The sequence below is a fragment of the Sturnira hondurensis genome, unplaced genomic scaffold (genome assembly GCF_014824575.4).
Source record: "Sturnira hondurensis isolate 20B ecotype Veracruz unplaced genomic scaffold, ASM1482457v3 Scaffold0000880, whole genome shotgun sequence".
Classification (NCBI taxonomy): Eukaryota; Metazoa; Chordata; class Mammalia; order Chiroptera; family Phyllostomidae; genus Sturnira; species Sturnira hondurensis.
Genome location: NW_028073511.1, coordinates 2,823,283 through 2,849,245, shown reverse-complemented (window position 1 = coordinate 2,849,245; position 25,963 = coordinate 2,823,283). Strand labels below are relative to the sequence as shown.

The following is a 25,963-nucleotide window of genomic DNA, read 5'->3' as shown; positions in this document are numbered from 1 at the left end:
TACAAGTTCACTTCTCTCCCGCGTAGACACGCTTGGAGCTGGTGGGACAGAGCTGGGTAGTGCTCTGCTCCCCAAGGTTCTCACCAGTGCCGGGCTCCCCCTCCGGCTCACTATTCTGCCGGGCCCCTGCTGTCACAGGGGCGTCACAGTCTCAGCAGCGAAGGGAGGAAAGAGATGGCAGACCTCCCAGCCAGTGAGGAGCACGGCAGGAGCATCTCTCCCAGTCCCCCAAGCTTGCCAAGGACCCGCAGCAGCCCGGCCAACATCCTGACTGCGGCCAACCCCCCAGGGGACCCCGAACCAGACCCACCCAGCTCAGCTACATCTACATTCCTGACCCACAGAAACTGTGTGGAAGAATAAATGTCCATTGTTGTTTTAAGCTATTAGGTTTGGATTTTTATTTGGTTTCATATAGATAATAAGTACAGTATTTGTTCACTAAATATTAGTTTTCTCCTTTCTGGCAAGACCCTTCTCTCCCCGACCTGATTCTCACTCCCCACAGGTGCTGTCCGTGAGGTGTTAGGATGCGTGTGTGTGCCCTCCTGCGTGACGGGCTCTGTGTGAACCAGAGGAGGGAGGGGTTCGGTGGGGCCCACCTCACAGGCACCAAAACCCCATGTCCTTCTCAGGGCACAAGTTGTCATCTGGGTGTGATGTAAAAGAGAGCGTGACAAACCAGGTATTCAGAGGGCCGCATTCTCATCCAGCCAGGATGCTAACTAGACCTGGGATCTGGGCGGAATCATTGTCCCTCTGGGCCTCAGTTTCTTCTTAATAGGACAGCCCTGACTGGGGTGGCGCAGTGGATTGAGTGCCAGCCTGAAAACCAAAGAGTTGCAGGTTCGATTCCCAGTCAGGGCACTTGCCTGGGTTACAGGCTGGGTCCCAAGTAAGGGGCATGCAAGAGGCAACCACACATTGATGGTTCTCTCTTTCTCTTCCCCTCTCTCCAAAATGAAAATCTTAAAAAAAAAACCAATAGGACGGTATTGGATAATCCCCTTGCTTCCTTCCCATTCTCACATGTGAGTCAGGAATAGACACTGTATATTTTTTTCTTGAAGGACAGCACTTCACATGTAAACTGCACACATCACAACCATACAGCTCAGGACATTTTTACACACTGAACGCATTTATCTAACCAGCACCCAGGTGAAGAAGCAGAAGCTTACCTGCGCCCTAGAAGTCCTGCGCGCCCCTCTCCCTCACAGTAATAATGGGTAACGGTAACTGACTGTTACTGTGGACTGGTTTCTCCCATCTTTGCATTTTGTGTAGAAAGAGCCATACAGTCGGCTGTGTTGTGTTTGGCTTCTCTACTCAGGCTTGGGTCTGCGAGGTTCATCCCTGTTGCTGCGTGCCTTTGCACACGGTCCCTCCTCACGGCTGCATGACATTCTGTCCTGTGGATGTTTATCCGGTTCCACCATTGACGGGCGCCGGGTGTCCTTTTGGGGGCTGTTGGAGCAGCGCTGCTGTGAACATTCTGGCCCATGCCTTTCGGAGCACGTGCGCACACATGCCTGCTTTGTGTGTAACTAGCAGGGGACAGCTGGGCTGTGTTGTATGAGTACGTCCACTGTGGTAGATTTTGCCAATGGAGACCCATCCATTGACAGTCCCAGCAGCGGGGTATGGGGCTTCCAGGCGCCCAGGGCCCTCATGAGGTGGGGAAGGCTGCACCTGGATGCAAGAAGCTGGACTTCTCCACCCTGAGAGTGGGTGGCAGTCGGAAGGCGGTGACAGTGACTCCTCAGGGGCAGAGTTAGAGGAGGGAGTTCAGCCTATCAGGAGGGTGGCCAGCTCTTGCTTTCCTCCTCAGCTAAGCAGGTAGAGGAGGCAGAGATGCCCACTCCATACCCAGGTGACTCTAACAGGACTGAGGCCAAAACCCGTCTTCTCTCTGTGGGATTTGTCCCCGTGTTGTCCTTGCACCAAAGTGGGAACTGCTCAACCCCTTTGACTGGCCCGTGATGGTAGAGTCCAGGGGCTCCCCCTGGAGAGGAGGTGGGCAAAGGCTGCAGCAGACCCTGTGGGGGCCCCGCCACAGCCAGCCCCTTTCTCCTGCCCCACAGTGAGTCAAGCTCGGTCTGGCTGCCAGCCACTGCAAACCCACACCGGGTGATGGGGCCTGCCTGCCTCCTCTGGCGTAGAGGTGACACACTCTCTCACCGACCTCTGCCAGCATCTCCATCCCCCTGGCCTCCATCACAGCCCAGTCAGCTGCGAGTGCCAGAAAACTGACACTCCTCTGGGAACAGCCCTCAACCAGGAATGGTGGGTTTGGTGTATAAACATCGCAGCCCCCTTGGAGGCACCGGTCCTCCTGGACTGAGTGCCAGGCTGTTAGCGGTGACCAATCTGATGCCATGCTCTCGATATCCTCCCAGCCTCACTCCCCTCTCCCTACTGACATTTCCTGGGATCCCTTCCTGGACAAACTTACTTGCGCTCAAAGCCTGGTCTAAGGCAGCTTCCGGGGGAGTCCAACCTAAGGCCACATGTGACCCAGTCTGGACAGGATGTAAGGAGACCTGCTGGGAGCTTCTGGAAACGTTTCCCCCACTGCAGTAAAAGGTACAGGAGGAGAAGCCCTCTCTACCCCACCTTTTGTTCTGGGTCAAAACTGTGTGTGGGCTTGAGGCCTGGGGCTTCAGTAGCCACTTTGTGACCAGGAGGGGAGACGAGGACCGTACGCTGAGGGTGGCAGAGCTGAAGAATGACATCTTTGACTCTCCCCATCAGCTTGGGGTCACCTACCTCTGCACTTCTTGTTAAGGAGATGATACGTGTCCTCACAGATCAAGCCATCTTTACTTGGGTCGTCTGCCAAACCCATCAGTCACCACAGAGACCTTGTCCTGGAGGTGCAGCTGTTGGAATCGACATCCCTGCACTATGCGCTGCCACCCCGAAGCTCCCAATCGGTGGCCCCACAGAAGGGCTAGGAGGCGGGCCTGGGGTGCAGCGGAGGCAGAGGGGAGCAGCAGGCTTGAACTCCACAGGTGGCTGAGAACCTGGAGCTGAGAACCAAGGGTCTCAGAAGGGAGAGGGACGTGGGGGCAGCAGCTGTCTGGGGTCCCAAGGACAGGGGGTGGAGAGGGCGAGAAGGCACATCCCCCATCAATCTGGTCAGGGTGAGCGTTGTTATTGTTATTATTATGAAGTATCTCAAGGCTCACACTCATCCTGGCCTGGCCAGGCCCCACTAATGGCCCCATAAATCCCAGCCATAAAGAGTAATGGGGGGAGACAAATGAGATAATTAGGAATAAATCTCACCGAGGTCTCTATTCAGCAGCGTCCCTGGAACTGGCCAATCTTCCGAGCCATTAGACGGGCCCCTAATTAATGCCGAGCTGCCCAGTGCTGAGGAGGCTCCAGGCTTGGGAGGGACCAGGCTTGGGACACCACAGCCCTCTGCCGGTGACCTTGGGAGGAGCTGGGGGACATCCGCCTGCAGCCTGCCTGCTTTGCCTGTCTGTCTCCAGGGCCTTGTGGATGCACTGCCTGCACCTTCCCAACTGCCTCCCTTTCGTCATCTCACACCACCTTCCATCCACCTCCATTTCTCACTTTTCAATCACTGCCAGCACCCTGGGCCATGGAAGGTCGAAATTGTGGGGCCACCTGCAAAAACCCTCTACCACCTTTCCTACCTGCCACCGGTCAACCCCAGGGCAGGGACCCCACCTGCACCCCCTGCCCTAGAACCATCCTTGAACAGCGGCACCTACCCCACAACTGCCGTGGTCCATTCCACGTGGGACATTTCTCACCATTAGGGTGGTCTCTCCTGCCTGGAGCCGGGAGCCGCCTCCTTGTTATGTCTGTTTCTTGGTCTTACATCTGCTGGGGCCTGAGAATGAGCCTCGCTCTCTTCCCAGCCTGCAGGTGGTTGACGGCCATTGTCCTGATGTCTCTTCTCCAGCCAAACACCCTGAGCTGCACTCAGCTTGAGGTTCCAGGCAGGCCTCCCCGACCCAGGCACCGCTCCAGACCACCCATGGTAGTCTGACCCCATAGGGACTTCTGTTGTTCTAGTCTGCCCGACGTTCCCCCACCTTTGTTATGGCACCCCTACTTCTTTGGGGAGCTTTCCTCCCCTGATTCCACATGGTTCTGGAGAGCCAGTCGAGAAGCCCATCGGCCTGGCCACAGAGGCCTGGCCCATCGTAGCTCTTTAGTCCCTGGCATGGTGACCGGCCCAGGGATGAGCCTTAGCCCCTTCCCTGGACCCCTGGGGTAGCAAAACTGAGAAGTGCCAGGTAGACACAGCATGTGAATACGCCCCCTTGCTCCAGCTCCAGGGGCGTATGTCTGTAGTAGGAAGGAAGGAGTTTGTAAGCCAGGGAGAGGCAGCCACAGAGACAGCAGGAATCCTGGGTATCCAGGCTGCTACAGGGTCAGGGAAAGGTAGTGAAACCAGGTGAGGGGCAAGGAAGGCTGGGAGGGGGCTTTCCTCTGGAGGAGAAGGAAGGTGAGGGAATGGCTGGGGTGATTATCTGCTGCCCCATGCGTGGCCTGAGGTTCCTGTCCCTGCCTTGTCCCCAGCCCACTTTGCACAGGGTCAGTCCTGAGAGCTCCCATGCCCACTCTGCCTTCCTGCTTCTCAACAATGGGGAGTGTCTGTCAAAAAAAAACAACAATGGGGAGTGTCTGCAGCAAGTGTGTGGAGGGCCTCCAGGAGCAGCCCTCAGCCCCCACTGCTGCCTCATCTCCCGGGTTTGGGGGTACTGGCAAAGGCCCCCAAGCATGGCTGGCTGCATGCAATCCAGCTTCAGGCTGCTTAGAGGGTGGTAGAGCCCGCAGCTTGCTTTGTCGGCTCTGGGTAGGAGCACCGAGAATGTCGAGGAGATGTGCCGAAGTGAGGCAGAAGCTGAAGGAGGCTGTGGATGCAGAGAGGCAGGCGGACCACCCCCTTCACAAGCCGCCCTGGGCTCAGCTACTTGCTCGGTCACAGGGCAAAATCCCTCAGAGCTGGCACACAAGATGACCCAGTGCTCACGGTCAGTCCAGGCCAAGGACAACTCAATTTGGCCTCCTCGCCTTCTCCTCCCACACATGGTGATTGATTCCAGTTTGGGGTCAGACCTGAGGGTGGGCCCTCAAGACGTCTCTTGGGTGACAGGGGTGGGTCTGGGGCTCCATAGACAAAAGAAAACCAGAGTCACAGCCTATTTCCCTGCACATGTGGGCACCACCAGCCAGTCTCACCGCTGTTCCATTGTGCACTTAAGGAGACTGAGGCCAGAGATGGAAAGGGCTTTCCCTGGGGACCAAGGCAGAGCCAGGGCTGGAACTGGCTGAGACCAGCGGTTGGAAAGCAGCGATTGGGAGTCACCAAAGGGGCATGGAGTGGAGGCGAAGGGTCTAGAACGAGGGCCTGCCCTGGAAGGATATCTGGACAGGGTTGGGGGTGGCCTCCAAGACAAATGCCATTTGCTTCCCAGCAGGAAGCAGGGCCACCTGGGTGAGGTGTGGACATTTCAGAAGGCAGGGCAGGCCTGACATGAGGGGAAGTGAACAGAGGTCTCATGTGTGCATGTGTGCTGTGTGTGTGCATGTCATTTTGTGGAACGTATGTGAACATGTGACTGTAAGGAGAGTCTATATGTAGGTGAATGACTTGTATATGTGAGTATGATTATGTGTGTGGGCATCTGAGTGTGTCTGTGTGTATGAGAGTGTGTATGTCTGAGTGTGTGTGTATGCCAGGGGCTGGGGGGTGGCTGGCTGAATCCTGCCCCTGTCCTGCCCCCACCCTGCTTAGCCTCTCGGGTTTCAGCCACTGTCCTTTAGAGAACAGCCGGGCGGGCGGGAGCCTGCCACAGGAAACCGCTATTTGGATTGCAGAGGCGCCTCTTCCTGTCCCTGTGGAGGGCAGGGGGCCGGGGAGGGGGCCTTCCTGCCCACCTGGACCAGACCTCTGGTTGGTCTGCAGCACCCCTGCCTCACATCCCTCGTCGTCTGGCCTGGCAAAGCCCCTCAGAGCCCAGGCTTGGGGAGGAAGACCTGAGGTGGAGCCCCCCACCATTGTCTGTCCTCTTCAGGACACAGAAGCTGCTGCTGCCTGAGGCCCTGGCGACAAACTGGCACACCCTCACCAAGGGCGACTGGACAGCCCGTCCAGGTCACAAACGCAGGCGCTGAGGCCCAGCAATCCCACTTTCAGAAACATTCTAAATAGAGCTCGCTCGTGCCAAAGGACACGTTTGAAACGGTGTTTATAACAGGGGTGGAAGTGGGGGAGACTAAGCGGGAGCCAGGAACTGGATCGCAGCTCATTCCTCAGTGAAAGCCCTGATAAGGGAGATCCCCAAGGCTGATTGATGGTTAAGTGATAAAGGCAGAACACAAATATGTGNCAGAAGCTGCTGCTGCCTGAGGCCCTGGCGACAGACTGGCACACCCTCACCAAGGGCGACTGGACAGCCTGTCCAGGTCACAAACGCAGGCGCTGAGGCCCAGCAATCCCACTTTCAGAAACATTCTAAATAGAGCTCGCTCGTGCCAAAGGACACGTTTGAAACGGTGTTTATAACAGGGGTGTAAGTGGGGGAGACTAAGCGGGAGCCAGGAACTGGATAGCAGCTCATTCCTCAGTGAAAGCCCTGATAAGGGAGATCCCCAAGGCTGATTGATGGTTAAGTGATAAAGGCAGAATACAAATATGTGTATAGGATTTTGACATTTTTGTAAAAAAAAAAAAGAAAGAAAGAAGAAACAAAATTGCAAATGTTCATCTATGCACAGATTAGACTTGAATCTTGTACTCTGGTCATGCAATTAACTAAGCAAATAATTGAGGTCAATAAACAAATAAACAAACATTGGGGGCCTGAGAAGATGGGGCTTCTCTCCTGGTTTTGCTCCTATGTGACCCTGAGCAGGTCCCTTTCTCAGCAGGTCCCGAGTTTCCTATGTGGCCCCTGAGGTTGGAGGGCCAGTGGGCAGAGTGAGGCCTGTGTTCCAGCGCGTGGGGGTGGGCAGGCAGGGGAGGCGTGGCAGTGCGGGAGTCCCTCTCTGCGCCTCATGTTACCTCCCCCTGCTGTAATTGCAGCCCACTGCCAAGACCATGAGCTACTCCTCCTACGACATTCCTTAAGAGAGTTAGGATTTCAACTGGCCCTTTTCCTGAGCTCCCTCCTTCCTTCCAGAATCCCTCCAGACCACTGCAGATGTCGTTCCTAAAAGCAGTGCCCACCAATTTCCCATAAGGTCTCCACTTTAAAGGCCTTCTTCATCCATGTCTTTTCTTCAAGGGAATCCGAGTCCAGCCATGAGACATCCTCTCACTCATTCACCCAGAGCCCCTCTAGCTTCCTCCAGGTCGAGGACCAGGGAGGAGGCTCCATCCAGCCAGCCACCCTCCCACCGTCAGAGTCCACCATCCCCAGGAGAGCCCTGCAGCACTCAGGTCTGCCCCTGCCCGCACACCAAGGGCAGTGGACACACAGCCTCTGAGGCTCCTGCCACTCTGGACAGTTTCTTCTTCCTCAAGCCCCCTGGATACCGAGGACCACTGCACTGGGCCATGTGACCCACCCAGGCCGTACCTGACTCCCAGGAGCAAGCCCAAGCTGTGCAGGGGCCAGGGTTGCCCCTCCCCAGTCACGGCTCTGCCACTGAAATAGGTGCCACCCCGCACGTGGAGCCATCTCTGGGAAGGGCTTCAAGAAGCTGGAGTCAGCAGGAGATTAATTAATCAAAACCTGAACACAGCTGTTGTTAATTAAGTCTATGCCAAGGGTTAACTCTTCTCTTTCTGGACTTCCCTTCTCTTTGGCGAGAATAGGGAAATAATGGGGAGGAGTCGATGCCCCTCTTCCTTCCTCCCCTCGCTGAGAAGCAGGGATGAGGGAGGGGAAAGGGAAGGGGCCCCAGAGGGCAGGGAAGCCTCATCCACTTGGGCGCTTTGTAGGGACTTTTGCTTTTCACATTCGCAGTCCATGAACGTTACTCGAGAGTCCTGAGGAAATCTGAAAGGAACAAATACCTTTATTTACAGCAACAAATAGAAGAGGCCCTCTCCATTTCTTCCCTCTCCCCTTCCAGTCTTTTCTATACCGTTCCCCCTCCCTCCCTGTCCCAGTCCAAGCCCAGCCCTGCTCTGCGCTGGGGTCACTATATGGGTCAGCACCCCACCCCCAAAAGCCCAAGAAAGGAGACCAGGGAGGGGTTTGGCTGCGGGCAGGGTGGGGTGTCTCTTTTCACATTTTGCTGTGCTCTAAGCCCGGGGCGGCAGCAGGGGGGCGAGCACCGGGAGCAGAGAGGTAGAGAAGCGCGCAGCTCCGCCTCCCCACGTTCCTGCCCCTCCCCCAGCTTTCACAGTGTTCCGCGGCCCTGGCAGCTGGGCCAGGAGCGGTTCCCACACCACCCTCTCCTCCCAGGTCCCCGGTAACCAGCAGGAGGACGGGCTCTCTGCAGTGGGCCCAGCTCCGGTGACTGAGGTGGCCCCGGGGCGCCCCCCTTCACACTGGGCTGGGTTCTGAGAGGTCACTGGGTGGAGGAGGGAGGACCAGGGGAGGGGGCTGATCAAGCTTTGTGTAGCAGCCCTGGGGCCGGCCCCCCTAGGACGACCCTGCGGAAACCGACGAGTCAGGAGGAGAAGCACAGCCCGCAGCACTCCATGCAGATCTCCAGGCAGTCGGCCGACTCGCAGCAGGCGTCCAGGATGCCGCAGTCCAGGTCGCAGGGCAGGTCGCAGTCGGCGCACTCGCCGGAGCCGCAGCAGCAGCAGCAGAGGCACGAGTCCTCGGAGCTGCAGGAGCCGCACGTGGCGCAGTCCAGGACGATGTTGCACAGCGTCAGGAACTCGCAGAACAGGCAGGACAGGATGCAGTGGACGCAGCAGTCTGCGGTGGGCGGGCAGAGGGAGCAGGGTGAGACGCCCTGGGGCACGGGACGTGGCCACAGCGAGTTCACTGAGTGCTCAGTGCTGGCAGCAAGCGAGCTCAGTAGCTCCGTGAAGTGGGGACTGTGAGGAGCCCTACTAGGGCCCCGCGAGTGACTCACACACACCTGTGTGGTAACTTGCAGAGTGAGGGTTCGGCCGGCAATCTGGACCCTGAGCCCCTGCTCCTGGCCCTCCCTAGTCATTTTAAGTACTGGGCATGAATTAAACTCATTTAAACTTGCAACAACTCCATGAGGTGGGGCTACATTAGCCTCCCTCTACAGATCAAGAAACTGAGGCAGAGAAGTCACTCCAAAAGGTAACCAGAACCCTCCCACCTGCTAATCCCTGCCAGGGCAACCACTTCCCCACCTCCTCTCCATTCCCCAGCCTGGACCTCCGGCCATCCACCCCGCCACAAAGCAGGGCCCCTTGTACAGCTTTGGTGGGACTCTGGGTTTCCCTCCAGTGGCTTCTGCCTCACTGGGAGTAAAACCTAAAAAGCTCAAAGTGGCCCCCATGGCCTTCTGTGATCTGGTCCCCTCCCCCCATCACTGCTATGGCTCCTGGTCTCAAAACCACTCCCCCACCCCACCCCCAGCCTGGAATGCTCTTGCTCCAGGCAAACTCTCTGCCCCCTCCCCACCTCCTTCATTACCCAGATGCCACACTCATGAGTAGCATAACCTGCCTGCCCCAGCACAGCACCCCTGCCCCCTTGCCCTGGCCTCCTTTGCCTCTTCACACTAGGACTTAACCACCTTCCATGGCACCACACAGCTTTCTCCTCCCACTAAAATGTAAGCTTCACAAGGACAGGTGTCTTGTCTGCTTGGGCCACTGATATATTGTCCCTAGAACAGTGGCCGACACATTCTAGGTGCTGGGTAAATAAATGGTAAGTGGTTTAATACATAAACTCGCCTCTGGGCACCCAACTGGTAAGTCATGGAGGGGGATCCAAACCCAGGCAGGCCGGCTCTGGGGTTCACACCTGGAAACACTCGATGTGCTGCCAGGATGCTGAGCTGGCATCCCTGCCAGGGGCCAGGCAAAGAGCAGAGTGTCCAGTGCCCCCGTAGGTGAGGCTTAGGCACAGGCTGCTGGTCCTGTGGGAGCCTCACCTTGTGCTGGAGGGTGACTCCCCAACCCTTTCCGGAGTGGGGCTCTACAGCTGGGACCTCTGCAATCTGCAAACTGGATCAGGGAGTTCCCTTCCAATGCAAATCTGATGAGGGCACTACCTTGTTTAAAACCCTCAATGGCTCCTTATTGGCCCCTGAGCTCCTGTCTCACCTCCCACCACTTCTTACCTTGAACTTTATAATCTGGACACACTAGCCATTTCTCACCTCTATGCTAATGCCCTCCTGGCTAGATCCTCCTACTCAACCTTTAAGCCTTGCTCAGATTCCTCCAGAGCCTTCCCAGACTTGCCTCCTCAGCTTTCTGGGCTAGAGTGGGTGTCCCCTGTGTTCTCATAATACCCTGTGTGTGGCTTCATCACTATGTTTATTATAACATATGGTGATTACCTGCTGTGTCTCTCTCATGAGAGTTTCAGGAGGCCATGGACTGGGTACTCAGCACACAGCACAGTACTCACTATGCTTCAAGTGAATGAATACCTCTTTCATAAATTAACTGGGCAGAATCTGCTCTTCAGGGTGGGAAAGTTTATGAATACATTATGTGCAAATGTGTGCACCAAATCCTGTTTGCAGAGGACCAGGCCAGAGTCCCCTAATGTGGACAGGAATCACTTAAAAATTCTGGGGTAAAGATCAAGCACCACTGAGCCACAGGCAGATGAGATCCATGCTGAACGGATGCCTGGTGGGGCGGGGCAGCGGGTTGCCCAGCATGGCCCCGCAGAAGATCTGTGTTGCAGGAACAGCATCTGGTGTGTCTGGGTCTGCTGACCTCCCACTGCACCTTGCAGCCCCTGCCCCACCCCCAGTTAAGCATGTGATGGTGCATTGTTTTATTCTGCAGGGTGTTCTGCTCTCACTAAATGGATGGTTCACTCGTTGAGGAAAATTTCCAAAAATAGGGTGGCTTAAGCTGGATCAGCCCAGATGGCTCTGTTCCTTGTTACAGAAACTCTGGGAGAGCAGGGGTGGAAAGGGGTTGGCCTTGAGAAGGCAGATATGCCTCAGTTTATCCAGTAACCTTTGCAAAGTTCTCAGGTTTGAGTCTTGCATCAGACACCCTGGGAGTCTTGTTAAATCTAGGCTCCTACCTTACCCAGAGGCTCAGGTCTGGTGGGGCAGAGGCTGCACTTGTGACCAGAAGCCCAGGGAAGATGTTGCTACTGGGTCATGCCTTGAGGAAGCTGGCCCTGGAGGCCCCTCAGAGGGAGAAGCAGGGCACTTACCTTCCTGTGCCTGGAGAGGGATCTGGGAGGCAGCAGACTTGGTGCTGCCCTTGCTCTTCTTACTGCCCTGGCTGGCGAGAGACGGGTGAGCCTGCAACTTCCGGTGGGCCTTGGGGCCACCCAGGGCACCGTTCCCCGCTCGCCTGGCGCCGCCTGGCTCCGAGGGGTGGCCAGAGCCATTTGCCAGTAGTGGGGTGCAGCCCAAGGTGTTCCCCTGAGGCTGGCCTGGAGAGGTGACCAGAAAGGGTGATGGGGGCAAGGTGGAGGGCTGCCTCGCTGTGCTCTACTCCTGCCTGCTTTGTTCTTACACACACCACAGTTCACCTATCTGGATTTGTATTCTGCAGATGAGGAAACTGAGGCCCAGAGAGCAGAGCGGACTTGCCCAGAGGCAGACCAGGAAATATTGGCAGAGTTGAGCCTGCCCCCCACCCCCCCCCACCCCACCCCTGTCTGGCCGAGCCAATGCTCATTCAAGGACAAACAGAGGTGCAGGAGGGGCTCAGAGCCTCGGACCCACCTTCTTACCCTACAGGAAATCCTGCTCTCTCCGGGTCCTGGGGTTTTGGCAAGAGCAGTGACAGTTGGGGGGAGGGGCAGGGGTCGTTCAGCTGGGGCGGGGAGGATGGCAGTGAAGCGGTTAAACTTCACCTCAGCCTCTGCCAAGCCCCCAGCTGCTTTTGCCCTTCGTGTGCTGGTGAGTTATTAGAAACATCTGTTTGGAGATGAACGCCTGGCTCTGGAATCCAGGGGCTCCGTGCAGCGGCCCCTCTATCTCTTGCTCCTCCACGCCCCTGCCCTGGCAGCTCTGTGGGGTGGCTGGCAGAAGGAGTTTGCCGAGGGGCCCCTGGGGTCTGGGTGAAGAGGGAGAGAAGAAGGCAGGCAAGAGAGAGAGAGCCCTGAGGCTAGAAACCCCCGCAACCTCTGAGTCCCCATCCCAGACTGAGGAGCCAGACTTCAGTTTTGTCAGTGAGGTGCAGGGAAGCTGGCCCCGGAGATCTCCCCAAACACCCACTACTTTCCTTCACCTCACTCAGCTTTGCTCGTGTGAAAGGCACAGTTCTATTCAGGAGACATGGGGCAGGTGTGTGTGAGTTGGGTGAGGAGACTGAGAAGGGGGCCTGGGGAGCCTGGGGCCCCGCCGCCGCTGCTCAGGGTAGGACTGGGGCAGGAGCCTGGGACCCTGAGGACCTCTGTAAATAGGGGGCGCTTCTGTCTCTTGGGTCTGGACCCCCAGCTCCTTCCAAGCCTGGCCTCTGTTTGAACTGTGGTAGCAGGAGGTGGGGGAGGGGCACCTGGAGAGAGGTGGGGGGCAGCCTCAGTGCCAGGCCCGAGGGGCTGGGCCACTGCTAATGGTAGTAGTCACACCCCTGGGCACTAACTGCATGCCAGCCGCTCTGCTAAGCCTTTGACCTGCTAATTATTCTCTCACCGGCTCCTCTCAGTATCTCTAGGGGGATGATTCCTCCCTCACAGATGAGGAAACTGCATCCCAGAGAGGTACAGTGACTTGTCCAAGGTCCAAAGCTGGTGTCAGAGGTGGACCAGCCTAGAGGCTAAGAGCTGAGACCACAGGCCAGAGAGGCAAGGAATGGGCCGAGGTTGGGAGACAAGGGACTGGGGAATAAGCTGCTACTATGGCAACAATCATTACACTTACAACGAGTAGTTTACATGTTTTGACCTGTTACTGGTGCCAGACACAGTGCGGAGAGCTTCGTGTGTAGTAATGTCTTCAAGCATCACGATAGATCTATTATTAGGCCCATTTCCCAGATGACAAGACTGAGGCCCGAGAAGGCTACAACTTGCCAAGTTTCCACAGCTAAAAAAGGCAGGGGGAGGGGTGGAGATTGGGATAAGGAGGAGAGGACGGGTGGGGAGTCAGGGGGACGATGGGAGGCAGGCCTCAGGAGAGGCTCCATCCTGAAGCCTTCTTCCCTGAGGTGTGGCTGGTGCCTGCATCTGGGTAAACAGGGGTAAGGCCATAGGAAGCGGCCAGGCCTGAATCATCACGACCCACCTCTTGGCCCCATGAGGGTGACTGAGCTGAGTCCCTGGCCAACTTCAGTGCCTCCTGCCCTGCTGCCTAAACATGGCACAGAGACCAGAGGGCGGGCTTGTGTGGTGAGCTGAAGGCCTGGGGGTGTGGGCAGACACAAAGCTTGCCTGTGGCCATAGCTGAGAAGTGACCATGGGGACTGAGTCACAGAGCAAACACTTAGGGCCCACAGACACAGGAGTGACTGTCCAACTCCCACCCAGGCCCCTCTGCTGTGGCCACTGTGCTGACCTCTTTCTCTCAATTCTGCCCGTGGGCGTGTCTGGAGGAGGCTGAGGGCAGTGCGCTACCAGGGTTTAGTAACCCTGACTTCCAGGGAGTCCAACTTCGCCCCAGATGCCCTGCTTGAGGGCGGCTCCCTGCTCAGCGTGCCAGCCAGGCAGAAAGGCACAGGAAAGAGCCCTGGGTCAGGAGACCGTAGTCCCCCAGCTCAAGTCCAGGGTGAGTAGGTCTCTGTGTCTCAGTTTCCTCATCTGTAAAATGGGTTTCGTGGTAGCTAAGCTGCCTCACTGCAGGCTGCTTTATAGAGCACGTGGGATCATTCGGGGAAGGAAAGGTGTAAAGTCCAACTGTGTCTACAGATTTGAGGTGTCTTAGTAGTAATTACAAAACAATTCCAAAGGCCTCTTCTGTGCTTCTGAGGGTGAAGGCGGAGAATTCTCTCCCTCCCAGGACCTCCTTGGAGACCTGGAGCCAAGCTTAGGAATGGAGCTGAATTCTGCTCTCTCTGCCTCTGGGGATTGAGTGTCTCCTTTCTTCTGCCCTGGACACCCTGAAGGGTGGCGCTGTGCCTGCCCGTCCAGTCCCCCGATCTCTTCCTGAGGGGAGGGTGCCTCTTCCCATACAGCCTCTCACTTCCTTGTCCTGAGCCATGTTGCCTGGAGCCCGTGCACACTCATTTTGAACTAATTCTATACTAATCATTTTGCACATGGAGACCTTCTTCCCAGACGGAAAGGACAGTGACAATGTCGTATGCCTCTCCACTGCCCACACCTCCAGGTCCTGGCCCTGTGCTAGGTCCTCAAGGGCACCCACTGCAGTTTTGCAAGCCCCTCTGGATTGGATCCCCCAGTGCAACCCCTACTTGTTACCACCCCAACCCCCTGGGCCCCTAGGACTCACGTGTCACAGCTTCTGTGGGGACATCGAGGTCAGTGCTGTCCAGGACCTGGGAGGCCCCAGGGTCATTGCCTTGGGGCATGGAGGGTGCTGCCTCCTCCAGGAAGCCCTCTTCCAGCACTACCTCCACGGGGTGAGTGGGTCCTGTTCCTACCTCCAGCCCAGGCAGGAGGGGTGGGGTCTGGGCTAGAGGAAAAAGCAGACGGCTGCGGTAGTTTCCTGGCACCCTCTTGCTTGCCTTGCCCTGGCCCCCTTGCTGCAGCCCAGAATGCCTCGAGCCCTCATTCTTGGTCTCTTTGTACAGTTACCCAGACCTTACCTTATCTGGCGAGAGTGCCAGACTCCAAAACAGACTTGCAAACCACAGTGTGTGAGTGAGCAAGGGTGTGTGTGTGTGCCTGTGCACGCGTGTGCCTGTGCACGCGTGTGGTGTCAGGAGGAAAAGGAGAAACACGGTGCAGGAAAGAACAGACAGGTGGTCATTGAGGCAGTGATAGGGACAGGTGCCAAGAGTGACAGCGGGGAGAAAGAATCAAAGGGACACTGGAAAGTAGAAGCAAAGAGAGATAGAGCATGAGAAGGCGGGGGACTGGGCATGGAAGGGGACAGTCCCAGAAAGCCAGTGACAGACAGCCCGGGACAGGAGAGACTCGGCAGTAGAGTGAGAGGCAGCGATGGGGAGAAAGATAAAGACAGGGTCAGAGGCAGAGGCGAAGGAGAAGCGAACGTGATATAGACAGAGCGAGAGGGAGACAGACAGTGAGAAATTGGGTTGGGGAGAGAGGACGATAGCAAGAAAAAGAGTCAGAGGAAGCCCGCGGTGAGGTGAAGGCTGAGGCCTGGGGCGGAGGGGCTATGGGCTGGAGGAGACACAGGGAGAGGACAGAGGCTGGGGAGAGGCAGACCGCAGCCACATGTAATTACAGTGACCAACTCGGCCCTCTCTGCATGGTGGGCGGAAGGAAGGAATGGAGCCACCTTCAAACCCACAGCTCCCAAGGTGGCAGGACTAGGATTTGGGCCCCCTGGGCCCAGGGGAAAAGTTAGGGGGGTGGGTGGTGGAGGAGGGAGGCAGAAAGTGGCCCCAGCTCCCACACCCTCAGTCACTGGGTATGGGAAGGCAGGGGTGGGACAGGGAGCAGGAGGGTGAAAGCAGGGGTCACAGGGCCAAGGGCGAGGTCGGGCAATTAGAGGGTGTGGGGTGCAGCCCCAGCCTCTCCATCAGACCTCAGGTGTGCAGTCGGGGTGACAGGGGCTTCAACCGGGTGCCCCCACACGCCATATTGGGAGAGACACAGAAACAAGACACTCAGAGGGACCCAGAGACCTAAGGGCACAGGGAGAGGAGAGAGACTCAGGGAGACAGAAAGGACGGTGAAACCCACACGGTGAAACATCCACAGCCGCACACACTTACCAGAGACTGAGAGAGATGCACGCGGAGGGACAGAGAGAGGCAGACTACAGTTGGAAATTGAAACGAGTCAACGATGAAAGACAGAGGAGCTTGCATACAGGGTCCTTCTCTAAGCTGTCTCCCAATGGTGGGGGGGGGACAAGAGGCGGGGGAGATCCTTAAGGTAGGGCACACAGGTCTAGGGGATGGGGCGTCCTGAAGGAGGGGACGATCATGGGCTCAGCTGCTTCCCGGAGCCCCGAGCATCCCTCTGCGGCTTCTGACCCTCAGAGACGCCTGTGCACTTTGTTCCAAAGACCAGGAGGACAGGGACCCCAGAGGCCCCAGGTGAGTAGCACACAGAGCAGCAGGCTGAGCAGAAACGCTCACGCCCACCCAAAGAAGCCATAGCTCTTCCTGGAGGCAGGAGCCAGGCTGGGAGGCGAAAGGGGCCGGGGCTCCTGCGACTTCTGGAGGACACCGGAGTTAGGTGTTGAGAACCTCTCATGGTGCCCACTGAGGCTCCATGGAAACAGGGATGGGTTCCCTCCAGCCCTGCCGTGCTTTGTGCCTGTGGAGAACCGGGTCCCCACCTGGGTTAAGGAGAAAGAAGTCAATGGCTTTTGGAAAAGATCACAAAGCTGGGAAGGGGGGTGGGGGCCAGGCAAGTGGAGATGACACCCGGGGAGGAGTGATGCCAGATGGTGCTCTCCTAGCCCAAGCTGGTCTGCAGCAGATTGCACAAGAGTTTCAGGGCTAAGACCTAGGGTTGCACGTGAGGGAGGAAGGAGGCTGAGGGCTTGGGTCCTAACTCCCCGGAAAGAAGTGGGCCTGCCCAGCTCCAGCCTGAACTGGGAGGGCTGACCCTCCCGTGGGATGAGATGAAAAGGCCTGAGGGAGAAGCTGTAAGATGCAAGCCCGGGGTTTCACCAGTTACCAGTGTGGGCAAGTTACCGAGACCTGGGTTACCCCGTGTGAGGAGGGGGCTCCCTAATACTCACGTCTCGGAGAGGAATGACATGCTCAGCAGTGTCCCGGCCTGCAGGGGCCATTCGGGAACCCTTCCCATTTACCTACCCGCCAACCTGCCCTCCCTTTCTCCTCCTTTCCTGTGATGGTAGGTTGAACATTTATTAAGCAGCTACAATACATCTATAATGTCAAGCACTGGTAGACCAGGTAACACAGGTTGCTGCCTCAGGAGTTCTCCTTGAGGGTTAGGTGCAGGGCAGCCACACACACCATGGGGCAAGAATGACAGCAGGGAGATCTCTAAGAACTGGGGGAGCACAGAAAATGGGCATTTATTCCAGGGGTGTGTGCGTGTGCGAACCAGGACACTTGCCGGAGAAGGCAATGCCCATGTTGGAGCTCGGATAGTAAGTCAGCAAAGAAGCAGAAAAGACCTTTTCAAGAGGAGCTGCAGCAACCAAGACTGCGGGGTGAGAAGCTGCAGCATGAACGAGGGAAATGACCGTGCGTGGTGCTGTGGAGGCCGGTACACCTAGAACGATAGCTGGGGCCTGGTGGGCCCAGGTGGTCACTCCCAGGCCTTCCCCTGAGGTCACAGGCTGCACTGGGTGACCCTGTCAGTCCTGCAGTAGAAGGGGCCAGGCTGCAGCTCTCTGGGCTGCCAGGGCTGGAGAGGGAGGAAGGCGGAAAAGAGGGGCTGGGGGGGTGGCCCCCATCTCTGCCCTCCTCTCAGCATCACCACTCTCCGGGCAGTCTTTTCTAGTAGTCACGGAGAGGGCTGGCGACCTCGAGTCTGGAGGGAGCAGGAGATTATAGAGAGCACAGACCATGACCGGTCATTCTAGGGTGAGCATCAGACCTCTTGAAAAGAAACCAGGAAAGAGAACCCAGTTCAGGCATCTTGACCTGGAAACACAAAGGGACAGTCCTCCTGGGGTTAGGAGGGGCAGCAGAGGAGACCCAGAAGCTGCCTGGGGGAGCCACGCTGAGGGCAGGCAAAGAAACTGCTGAGCGCCCAGAGACCCGCAAACAGAGTGAGGAGGTACAGAAGTGGCAGGAAGGGCTGATCTGTGAATGAGATGCTGCCCAGAGGGGCCCGGTGCCAAGATGCTGGACCAAGAGGCAGCGCTCACCAGGGCACGTGGAGCAAAAGAGCCAGACAAGAGGGGGAACCCAAATGCTCAACCGACAAGAGACAGAAAGAGCTCAGTTTTCCTTCTTGTGACCATGAGACCCTGCTGTCCAACGCCGAAGGGAGAACATCTCTGAGGAAAACCCCCAGAGGGATGTCCAAGAGGGTAGAAATGTGGAGTGGGCCTGGGAGAAGGGTGCCTAGCGAAGGCCGAGGGCTGCCGTGTGGACGCACAATTCCCGTTCTGCATAAAGTCGCCTGCTAAAGGGACAGGGGTGAGCCTGGAGACCCTCGTGGTGGCCCGACCTCCCGGAGCTGCCATGGGCCCAGCCAGCTGCACACCTGCTGGTACCTCAGGGCCACCTTTTCCTAACGTGCACAGAGGGCCACCCATGCTGGTGGCATGTCTGAGAAACTCCCCTGCCTTGCACCTCTCCCAAGGGTCCCCATCTCCAAGTGGGACATACAGAAAGGCACCAGCCCCTTTGTCTCCATCGAGTTCATTCTTACGACAGGATAAGGTGCTGGTCAACGCCCCAGAAGAGACTGGAAAAATCATGTTTAAATTCACCGAAGGGTGAGAGACCCACAGTCTCAGTAGGAACCTTGTGGACTCCCTCTGCCTGCTGTCCACCAAGTCCAGGGGTACTCCTGGATGGAGAAGAAGTGGGGGAGCCTCTTCCAAGTGGGAGGGGTTCACTCCCAGTCTGGGAAGTGCCTGCGGGGCCTGTTCTGAAGCCCCAGTGCCTGGCACACCCAGGCACACCCAGACTTTCCCACTGACTCTGTGGGCAGCGGATCTGGGCTTCTCCCTTGGAGCTCTGACCATCTCCGGAGAGAGAGGGCGAGGATCCCATCTGCACGGAGAGTGGTGACTGATATCAGCCTGATATTAAAGGCCTCAGTCTAGATCTCCAACCCGGTCAGCGGACGAGGATCCCACGTTTCAGGCAGACAGACATGTCATGGCCCCAGGCTTTCTGGCCAACCCTCCCATGCTTAGATTGTTTCTTTTGACCAGAAGGTCCTACCACTCCCTTCTTCCACTCCCCAAATCCAACCCATCCTTCATAATCCACGTCAAACTTAACCTCTTCCTCCAGAGAGGTAGGACCTTCCTGGACCCCCGCGCCGAGTGTCCCTCCTCTGAGTGGCCCGCTTACTGAGAACTTAGCCCAAGCACCCCCTGTTGTCAGTTACAACTTGGTAGTGATGTCCTGGCTCCACAGACCGCAGCCTCCCTCGCTCGCTCACTTGGGGTGGTGTCTGCACTCATCTCTGTACCAGGGCAGGTCCTCAGCAAACGTTTGCTAGTGAGGACTGAGTTCTGGACGGCCCAGATCAGAGGAGAGAGGGTGTGATGGTGAGGACTGGGGGTGGCCCCTGGCGCTGAGCCCCAAGAAGGTGAGAATGTGGACTCTCTTGATACTTGGCTGTGACACACTGGTCACAGTCCCAGGCCACCAGGCTGAGGACTGGGGAGAGAGGGCCCGAGCTGGCCAGCTAGGCTGGGCTGGGTTGGTTTTATTTTAGGTCTGAAGGCTCCAATTCCCCAGGAAATTCAATTTAGAACCAAGAGCAAGAATGTGACGCCCCAGTGCTGGGGCAGAAATCTGCGGTAGTTTAGGGAGCCAGGCTCTGGGGAGAGGCCCCTGGGGGAGCCAAGGGAGTGGGGGCTTGGCCACCTGCCCCAACCAGAGCTGCCCTGAGTCCCCTTCACCCCATTTTCATCTCACTAGGCTGAGGGAGGGGCTGGCTTGCTCCCTGGCTGTTCTGCCAGCAGGGCCCCCAGGGGCAGCACCGTGGCCTTGCTGTGCTGTCAGGGCCCAGCAGGGAGAGGGGGACTCTGGTCCTGGATTCAGGCGTTTGTGGGGTTTTGGCTGGGTCTCCTGCGGTTTGGGCTTCCTGGGCAGCGGCTCATTCTCCCAAGAAGGCAGAGCCAGGCCTCCTCCTCGTGTTATGAAAGCCACATTGTCTGGCCCGGCCCCGCCTGGGGAGGGGGCTCACAGGAGCACTGGGGGCCTCAAGTTACAGCCCAGGGCTTAACCCTCCCAGCGGCCCATCAGGCCCTGGTCCCCTGCCCCAGCACGTTTTAGCCCCTCCTCTCCCTTTGGGGCTGAGAATGGGTAGCACAGGGAGAGGATCTTGGAAAGAGGTGGTGAGGGAGGGGGCAGAGAGAACAGATAAGCAGAGGAAGAAAGCAGGGAAGTGGGAGGTTAGGAGAGAAACTGGAGGCAGAGAAAGAGAGGAGGGGCGAGAGAGGCTGAGGAGGAGAGAGAAGTCCCCAGACACAGAGAAAGCCTTCCCAGCCCCCCCACCCCACCCCGGGCCTGTAGCTCTCTCCAGGTGGAAGAAGCCCAGTCCTTAAGGGGGTTATGCCCCAGAAGACCCTGCTCTAAGGCCCACAGAGAGGAGAGACTCTGAGGGTTAGTGGGGTCGGGCAGCAGACACATTATTGTCACTCCTGTCCTCACTCCCCTCTGGGAGACCCCTCCCTCCATAGCCCCAGGGGGGGGCCCACAGTGCCATCTTTCTCACAGGTGGACCTGGGGAGCTGAGTCAGGCCTCTCCAGGCAGACAGACAAGCCCCTGCGGGCAGACGTGGACACTGAGGCAAGAGAGGGGAAGGAACTTGTCCAAGGCCATGCAGGGAATTTGTGTCAGAGGTCTAGGACCAGACTGTCCTTACTCAGAGAATCAGAGGGTGGGAGGGGAAAGGGAGACTGGGGGTGGGTGAGGGGAAGGCAGGAAAATTAGACGGACCTGGAGCTAGGGTTAAAGTCATGAAATCTGGGCAGAGTTCTTGCACCCCAGCCCTGTGCCCTGCACAAATCCCAGAAGTTCCGACTTCTCCCCAACCCTGTGTTTCGTTGGGAGCGTCAGCTCCTGTCTGCACAGTGAGGAGGGCTGAGAGCCCAGCCCGCAGCGTCCCCACCTCAGGGAGCCACAAATCCTCCCCGCTAGGGAGTCTCCTGAAGGCATCCTGGGGTGGGGGGGTTGCAGGCCCTGTGAGTTAGGAGAAGGGGCGTGTGTAAGCAGGGGAGGGGCAGCAGGAACTGGCCAGGCCCCGGTGGGGAGGAAGGCGAGGGAGACAGATGGCAAGGAGGGGAGGCAAGGGGGGGGGGCGTCCTGTGGTCTCTTTAGGACAAAAGTTTTCGGGAAGCGCTGGGTTCTGGCTGGGTTGGGGAAGGGAAGTTAAGATTCAGACACCCCCACCCTCGCCTGAGGCCCCCATAAATATTTACACACTGGGCAGAAACCGCTGGGACACAAATCCCAGTCGGACAGACACTGCGGTGTGTGTGTGTCTGGTGTTGGGAGTGGGGGGTGTTAGAGCCAACTTGGCGCAGCCACAGCCTGCGTTCGGGCCCTGCCCCCATCACCCAGCGCTCCATTCTCTTTGGACCCCGTTCCCGACAGCCATACCCCTTGCCCCATTTCCACCCAGCTCCCCGAAACCGGCTCCTCGAGTCTCAGCGAGAAGCGGGGACATTAACCCACCCCGGAGCCGCTACCCGTCCAGGCTTCCTCTCCACCACCTCTCGTACCTGGGTCCGGGGCTTCGCTCGGGGCTTCGCTCGGGGCTTCATGAGGCGCGTCGCAATGAGGGGGGTACTGGCCACTCACCTGGGACATCGGCCCGGGATCTGCGAAAAAGAGAGCTCAGCGGGCCGGGCCGACCTACCCTTCTGTGTGCGGGGGAAAGGGGTGATCCAGACCCAGGCGCGCGCCTCCCCCTGTTCCAGTCCGGCCACCGACTAACTTACTCGTGCAAGCTGCGTGCTCCTCTTTCGACCCTCTAGGATCACGCCGCAGGGCCTGCCATGCGCGCCTGCCCAGGGCGCCCCCGCCGAGGGGCCACGCAGCTCCCTGGTGCCCGCCCCGCGCCCCCTCCCCTCTCACTCACTCCGCTCTCTCTTTTCGGCGCCAGCTCGCGCCGTGCGCCCCCTTCCTTCTTCCTCTTCTCTCTCCAGCCCCCACGCTCCTCCCCTGCTCGCCTCTCGCCTCCCTTCCTCCCCGGCCCACCCTCTCCCGGTCCCCTCCTCGTCATCCCCGTCGATTCCCGCCCCTCCCCTCCCCCCCCACCCCCGGCCGCGGCTTCCCTTCCCCCGCGCGGGGCTCGGCGCTGCCTGGGCCGGACACGTCTGTCCGCGGGGCGCCGCGGCCCGAGCCCCCACAGGAAGCTGGCTCCGCGCGTTTCCTCCGCGCTGGCAGAGTTGGGCCCCGATCTCCCCAAATCTCCACCCGCAGGCCCAGAGCCCCGAGGGGCTGCAGAGGGGGCTGTGCGCTCTCCTTTGCCTGTCCGAAACGCTGCACAAGTTTGAGGAAAGTCAGAACAAGCGAGAGAAAGCACTGTGACTACAACCACCTCGGGCTAATCGTCTGAATAACTGGGGCCCTCAAATCTCCGTGTCCCACAGATGGGAGGGATCAAGCGCCTCTGGCACCCTTTGCCCACCCACTCCGTCCTCGCTCCGCGTCCCAAACCGGACGCCCGGGGTCAGGGGCTCACAGGCGTCGTGCCCACCCGGCCAGAGGTCGCCCCTCCGGGAAACCGGGCTGGTGACGAGCAGCTTCCCGAGCCCGCCAGCGGTCCTGGGCATCCCCAGTCCCCTCGGCCCCCGCCAGCTGTGCGTGGGAACTTGGGTCAGAAGACCAACTTTGGAGGTGAAAAGAACTTCTCCGAGTTCAGCCTCTCTTTTGGCTCCGGCCTGGAATCCGAGGCCTTCCAAGTTGCGGGTGCGCGGGGGAAAGGGGAGAGAAGGGGCCCTCCCAGGCGGGGACAGCTGGGCGGCACATCTGGAATTGCGTGCCGCTCCTTCCTTCGGGCCGTGCGGGAAGGAAGGAAGCCGCCCTGGGGCAGCCTGCGGGGGTTCGAGGACCCTAAGGCCGGCCGGATGGGGCTGGGCGGCTCGTGGGATGATGCCCCGGTGGGGCCGCCCGCTGGGATGACAGCGTCTCGGCCACACTTGACCGGGCCGCCGCGGAGCCGCGTCTGGGCTCTCCGCCACCAGGGCCAGTGAGCAATTAGGGAGGCGGCGGCGCCAGGCCAGTTCTCCCAGTCCGGGGGAAGCAGGAGGTGGGGGTGGGCGGGCGGGAGGCTCGGACGCCGAAGGCCGAGGGGGCCGAGTGAGGGGCTCCCCCCGCCCGCGCAGTCCCTACTCACGGCGCTCGAAGGCCCTCGCGGCTCCGTCTCTGTCAGGCTCGCCGTGGCCCCCACGGCGCCCGCCTCGCTCTTGCCTCCCGGGCCCGGGTCCCCGAGTTGAGCCCAGGTGGCCGCGGCCGGAATAGGGGTCCCGGGCCGGGAGGAGGGGGTCCCGCTCCCGGGGCCGGCTGCCTGCTGCGGGGGCCTAGCCTGGCATCCCGGGAGCCAGCCGCGATCAGGCTGCTGTCTGGGAGTTCGGGAGCTCGGGGCGGACTCCCCCTTCCTGGCAGGGGCTGAGTCACTGGGACACGCCTGCCCAGGGCTTGGCGACCGCGGCATTCTTACCGGCTTACCTGGGCCCGGGGGCTGGGCCTCACCGGACTGCAAGAGTGGAGTGAGGAGTAAGGAGGTGGAAACTGTCTCCTGGGCAGACCCCCACGTCTCTCTCTGCCCCCTCCCCAACCACAGACCCTCGCGCTACACCCCGCCCTCTTCTCAGTCTCTATCCAGGGCCCGCAAACTCTGGATCAGCGCAGTTCCCCAGTCTCACTGTCCGAGTCGCTGGCTTGAGCTCAGAGCCCTGCGAGTCTGGCCCAGTACTAACTAAAATGTCTGGTTTGTTGGAAACGTAAAATATGCTTTAAATTTAATCCCACATGCTGGTTATACAAGTGTGCTCACTTTGTGAAAATTCAACAAGTTGAACTTGAAGTTCTATGTGCTTTTTTGGTTTGAAGATTACACTTGAATAAAAGTTTTTACAAATCAACACTCATTAAAAACAATGCTCCAGGACAGAGCATGGTAGGGTGTGATGGTCAGGCGGTGGGGCTTGGCCCCCGCTGGTTCAGAGCCCAGCCCCTGGGGGAGGCCCTTCACCTCCCTGAGCCTCAGGAGGGGTGATGGGGCCCTCAGTGTGGAACCTAGTTATCTCACTGGTATCCAGGGCCAGGACTAGGGGCCTGGATAAGTGAGGCAGGTGGGGCACTCATCAGGGGTACAATATTAGGCAGGGAGCCAACACTGTTATCCAAAAGTTTTTAAAAAGCCCACCAAGTTAGCACATTACAGCTTCACCATTCAGCTGCCTGTTCTTAGAAGTGAAACTTTATGAGACCAGGACCCAGATTAGGGTAAGGTGAGTGGGCCAGGCAAGTTCAGAGTTAGATCCTGTCTTTACTGGCAATGTTGGCATTTTGTTCATCATGGATTTGGGGAGTATTAATTTTGGTTTTTAGATATATTGCAGGAAAATTTGTTTATTTTAATGACTAGGGTTTTTTTAAAATTTATCTTTAGAGGGGAAGGGAAGGAGAGAGGGAGAGAAACATCAATGTATGGTTGCCTCAGGTGCGTTCCCCTGCCGGGAACTGGCCTGCAACCCAGGCACGAGCCCTGACTGGGAATAGAATCGAACCGCGATCATCTGGTTTACAGGCCCGCACTCAATCCACTGAGCTACACCAGCCAGGGCTAGTGACCAGGTTTTTGATGCCCCCTTCAGTTTGACACCTGAGCCAAGGGCTTTGCTTAACTCTAGGCTTCACACGCCTCACCTGGTCCTGGTCTGTTGCTCTCCTCCTTCAGGTCCTGGCTAGGACCTGCAGATAAATGAGCAGAGGCAGAAATTGCCTCCCACCACACACACAACACTAGGTGGACTCTGTACCCAAGTCCAGCCCAGATTCCCTGAGTCCCACTGATCAGCTCAGAGTAAAATGCAAAGTCCTTAACACCAGCCCTAAAGGTCCACAAGTGAGAGGGGCTCTATCTGCCTCGCCTTCATCTCCCTCACTCATTTCCTTCCCTCCCTACTGCTTCCTGAGTTTGTTTTTTCAATTTGCCTCCTCTGCTTGCCTCAGGGCCTTTGCACTTGCTCCTCCCCCTGCACAACATATACTTCCCCTAGATATTCATGTGGCCCCCTTCCTCCTTTCCTTATTTCCTCTGCTAACTCATCCCTTCTCAGAAGGGCCATCCCAGACCCCTCATTCTCTGTCTCTCACACCATTTGATTATTCTTCACAGACCTTATCATCACTTTTCCTATTTGCTTGTTTATTGGTAGAATGAAAGCTCTAGGAGGGGACTTTGTCTGTCTGCTAGTGTATTCCCTAGAATTGCATCTGCCCCAAAGAGTTCAATAAATATTGCTAGTTTCACACATGGAAAACCAGGTTTCCAGACTACCACCCACTGCTCTTTCCTCACCTCTTACCCCTAGAGCCTTCCAGACAACCAAGGCTGACAGTGGCCCTGCAGAGCTCTCCTGGACAGTCCTTTCCAAACAATGCATTCAGCAGGCCTGGCCTGGCTCCATCCCCTGGCGTCCATCCTGCCCCAGTGTCCACCCTGCCCCAGTGTCCAGCAGGCATGTACAGCTCTTCCCAGCTTCCTGTCTCTGGCATGGGGCCAGTGGGCTGGGCTGGGTTCTGCAGCTGGACCACAGCTGTGGTCTCCGCCTTGCCCTGGAGAATGTCGGAGAGCACACAGTGGAGCACCTCCCTGCAGAGGGCTGTGTAGAAGGAGGTGCGTTTGTGTGGGGGGCACTTGCTAGGGAGGGACCTCCAGCTCCCTCAGGACTCCCTCCCTGATGGGCACTGAGTAAGGGACCGGACTCTAAACCCCACTTCCTGAAGGAAATGACAGGATGGTGATTGGGCGAGGGGAGCTTTGAGCCGCAGGCCTGGTTCTGTCTCAATCTCCTACTCTTGGTGATGGGAGGTAACCGTGATGTGTCCCATTTCGTAAACAGGAGCTGGGCAGGCTCTATCTGCTAGCCCCTTGCTAGATATTCCTAGATTTGTTTCTTCCTTCAGTGCCCACACAGTTATTATCCCCATTTTAC

At 58.0% G+C, this 25,963-nt stretch overlaps 1 protein-coding gene across 3 annotated transcripts; it reads right to left on the bottom strand.

The window, feature by feature from the left end:
- Positions 1-7,992: 7,992 nt before the first annotated feature.
- On the bottom strand, positions 7,993-23,398 carry MDFI (MyoD family inhibitor). Of its 3 annotated transcripts, none has more exons than XM_037052468.1 (5): positions 23,137-23,398; positions 21,518-21,616; positions 14,473-14,655; positions 11,286-11,510; positions 7,993-8,867 (listed from the first exon to the last, which is right to left on the bottom strand). In XM_037052468.1, the coding sequence occupies exons 2-5, from the start codon at positions 21,603-21,605 to the stop codon at positions 8,611-8,613; spliced, it is 753 nt and encodes a 250-aa protein (XP_036908363.1). In that variant the 5' UTR covers positions 21,606-21,616; positions 23,137-23,398; the 3' UTR covers positions 7,993-8,610. The 3 variants fall into 3 exon arrangements, with proteins under 3 accessions (XP_036908363.1, XP_036908384.1, XP_036908373.1); XM_037052489.1 differs by lacking the exon at positions 23,137-23,398 and adding an exon at positions 21,877-21,933; XM_037052478.1 differs by lacking the exon at positions 23,137-23,398 and adding an exon at positions 21,737-21,829.
- Positions 23,399-25,963: the final 2,565 nt, after the last annotated feature.

Excerpts from the sequence above, each read along its gene's own strand:
- MDFI (XM_037052468.1), bottom strand. The coding sequence starts at position 21,605 with ATGTCCCAGGTGAGTGGCCAGTACCCCCCTCATTGCGACGCGCCTCAT. Across the intron at positions 11,511-14,472 it reads CCCCACAGAAGCTGTGACAC|GCCAGCCTCAGGGGAACACC; the intron begins GTGAGTCCTAGG and ends TCACCTCTCCAG. Across the intron at positions 8,868-11,285 it reads CCCTCTCCAGGCACAGGAAG|ACTGCTGCGTCCACTGCATC; the intron begins GTAAGTGCCCTG and ends CGCCCACCGCAG.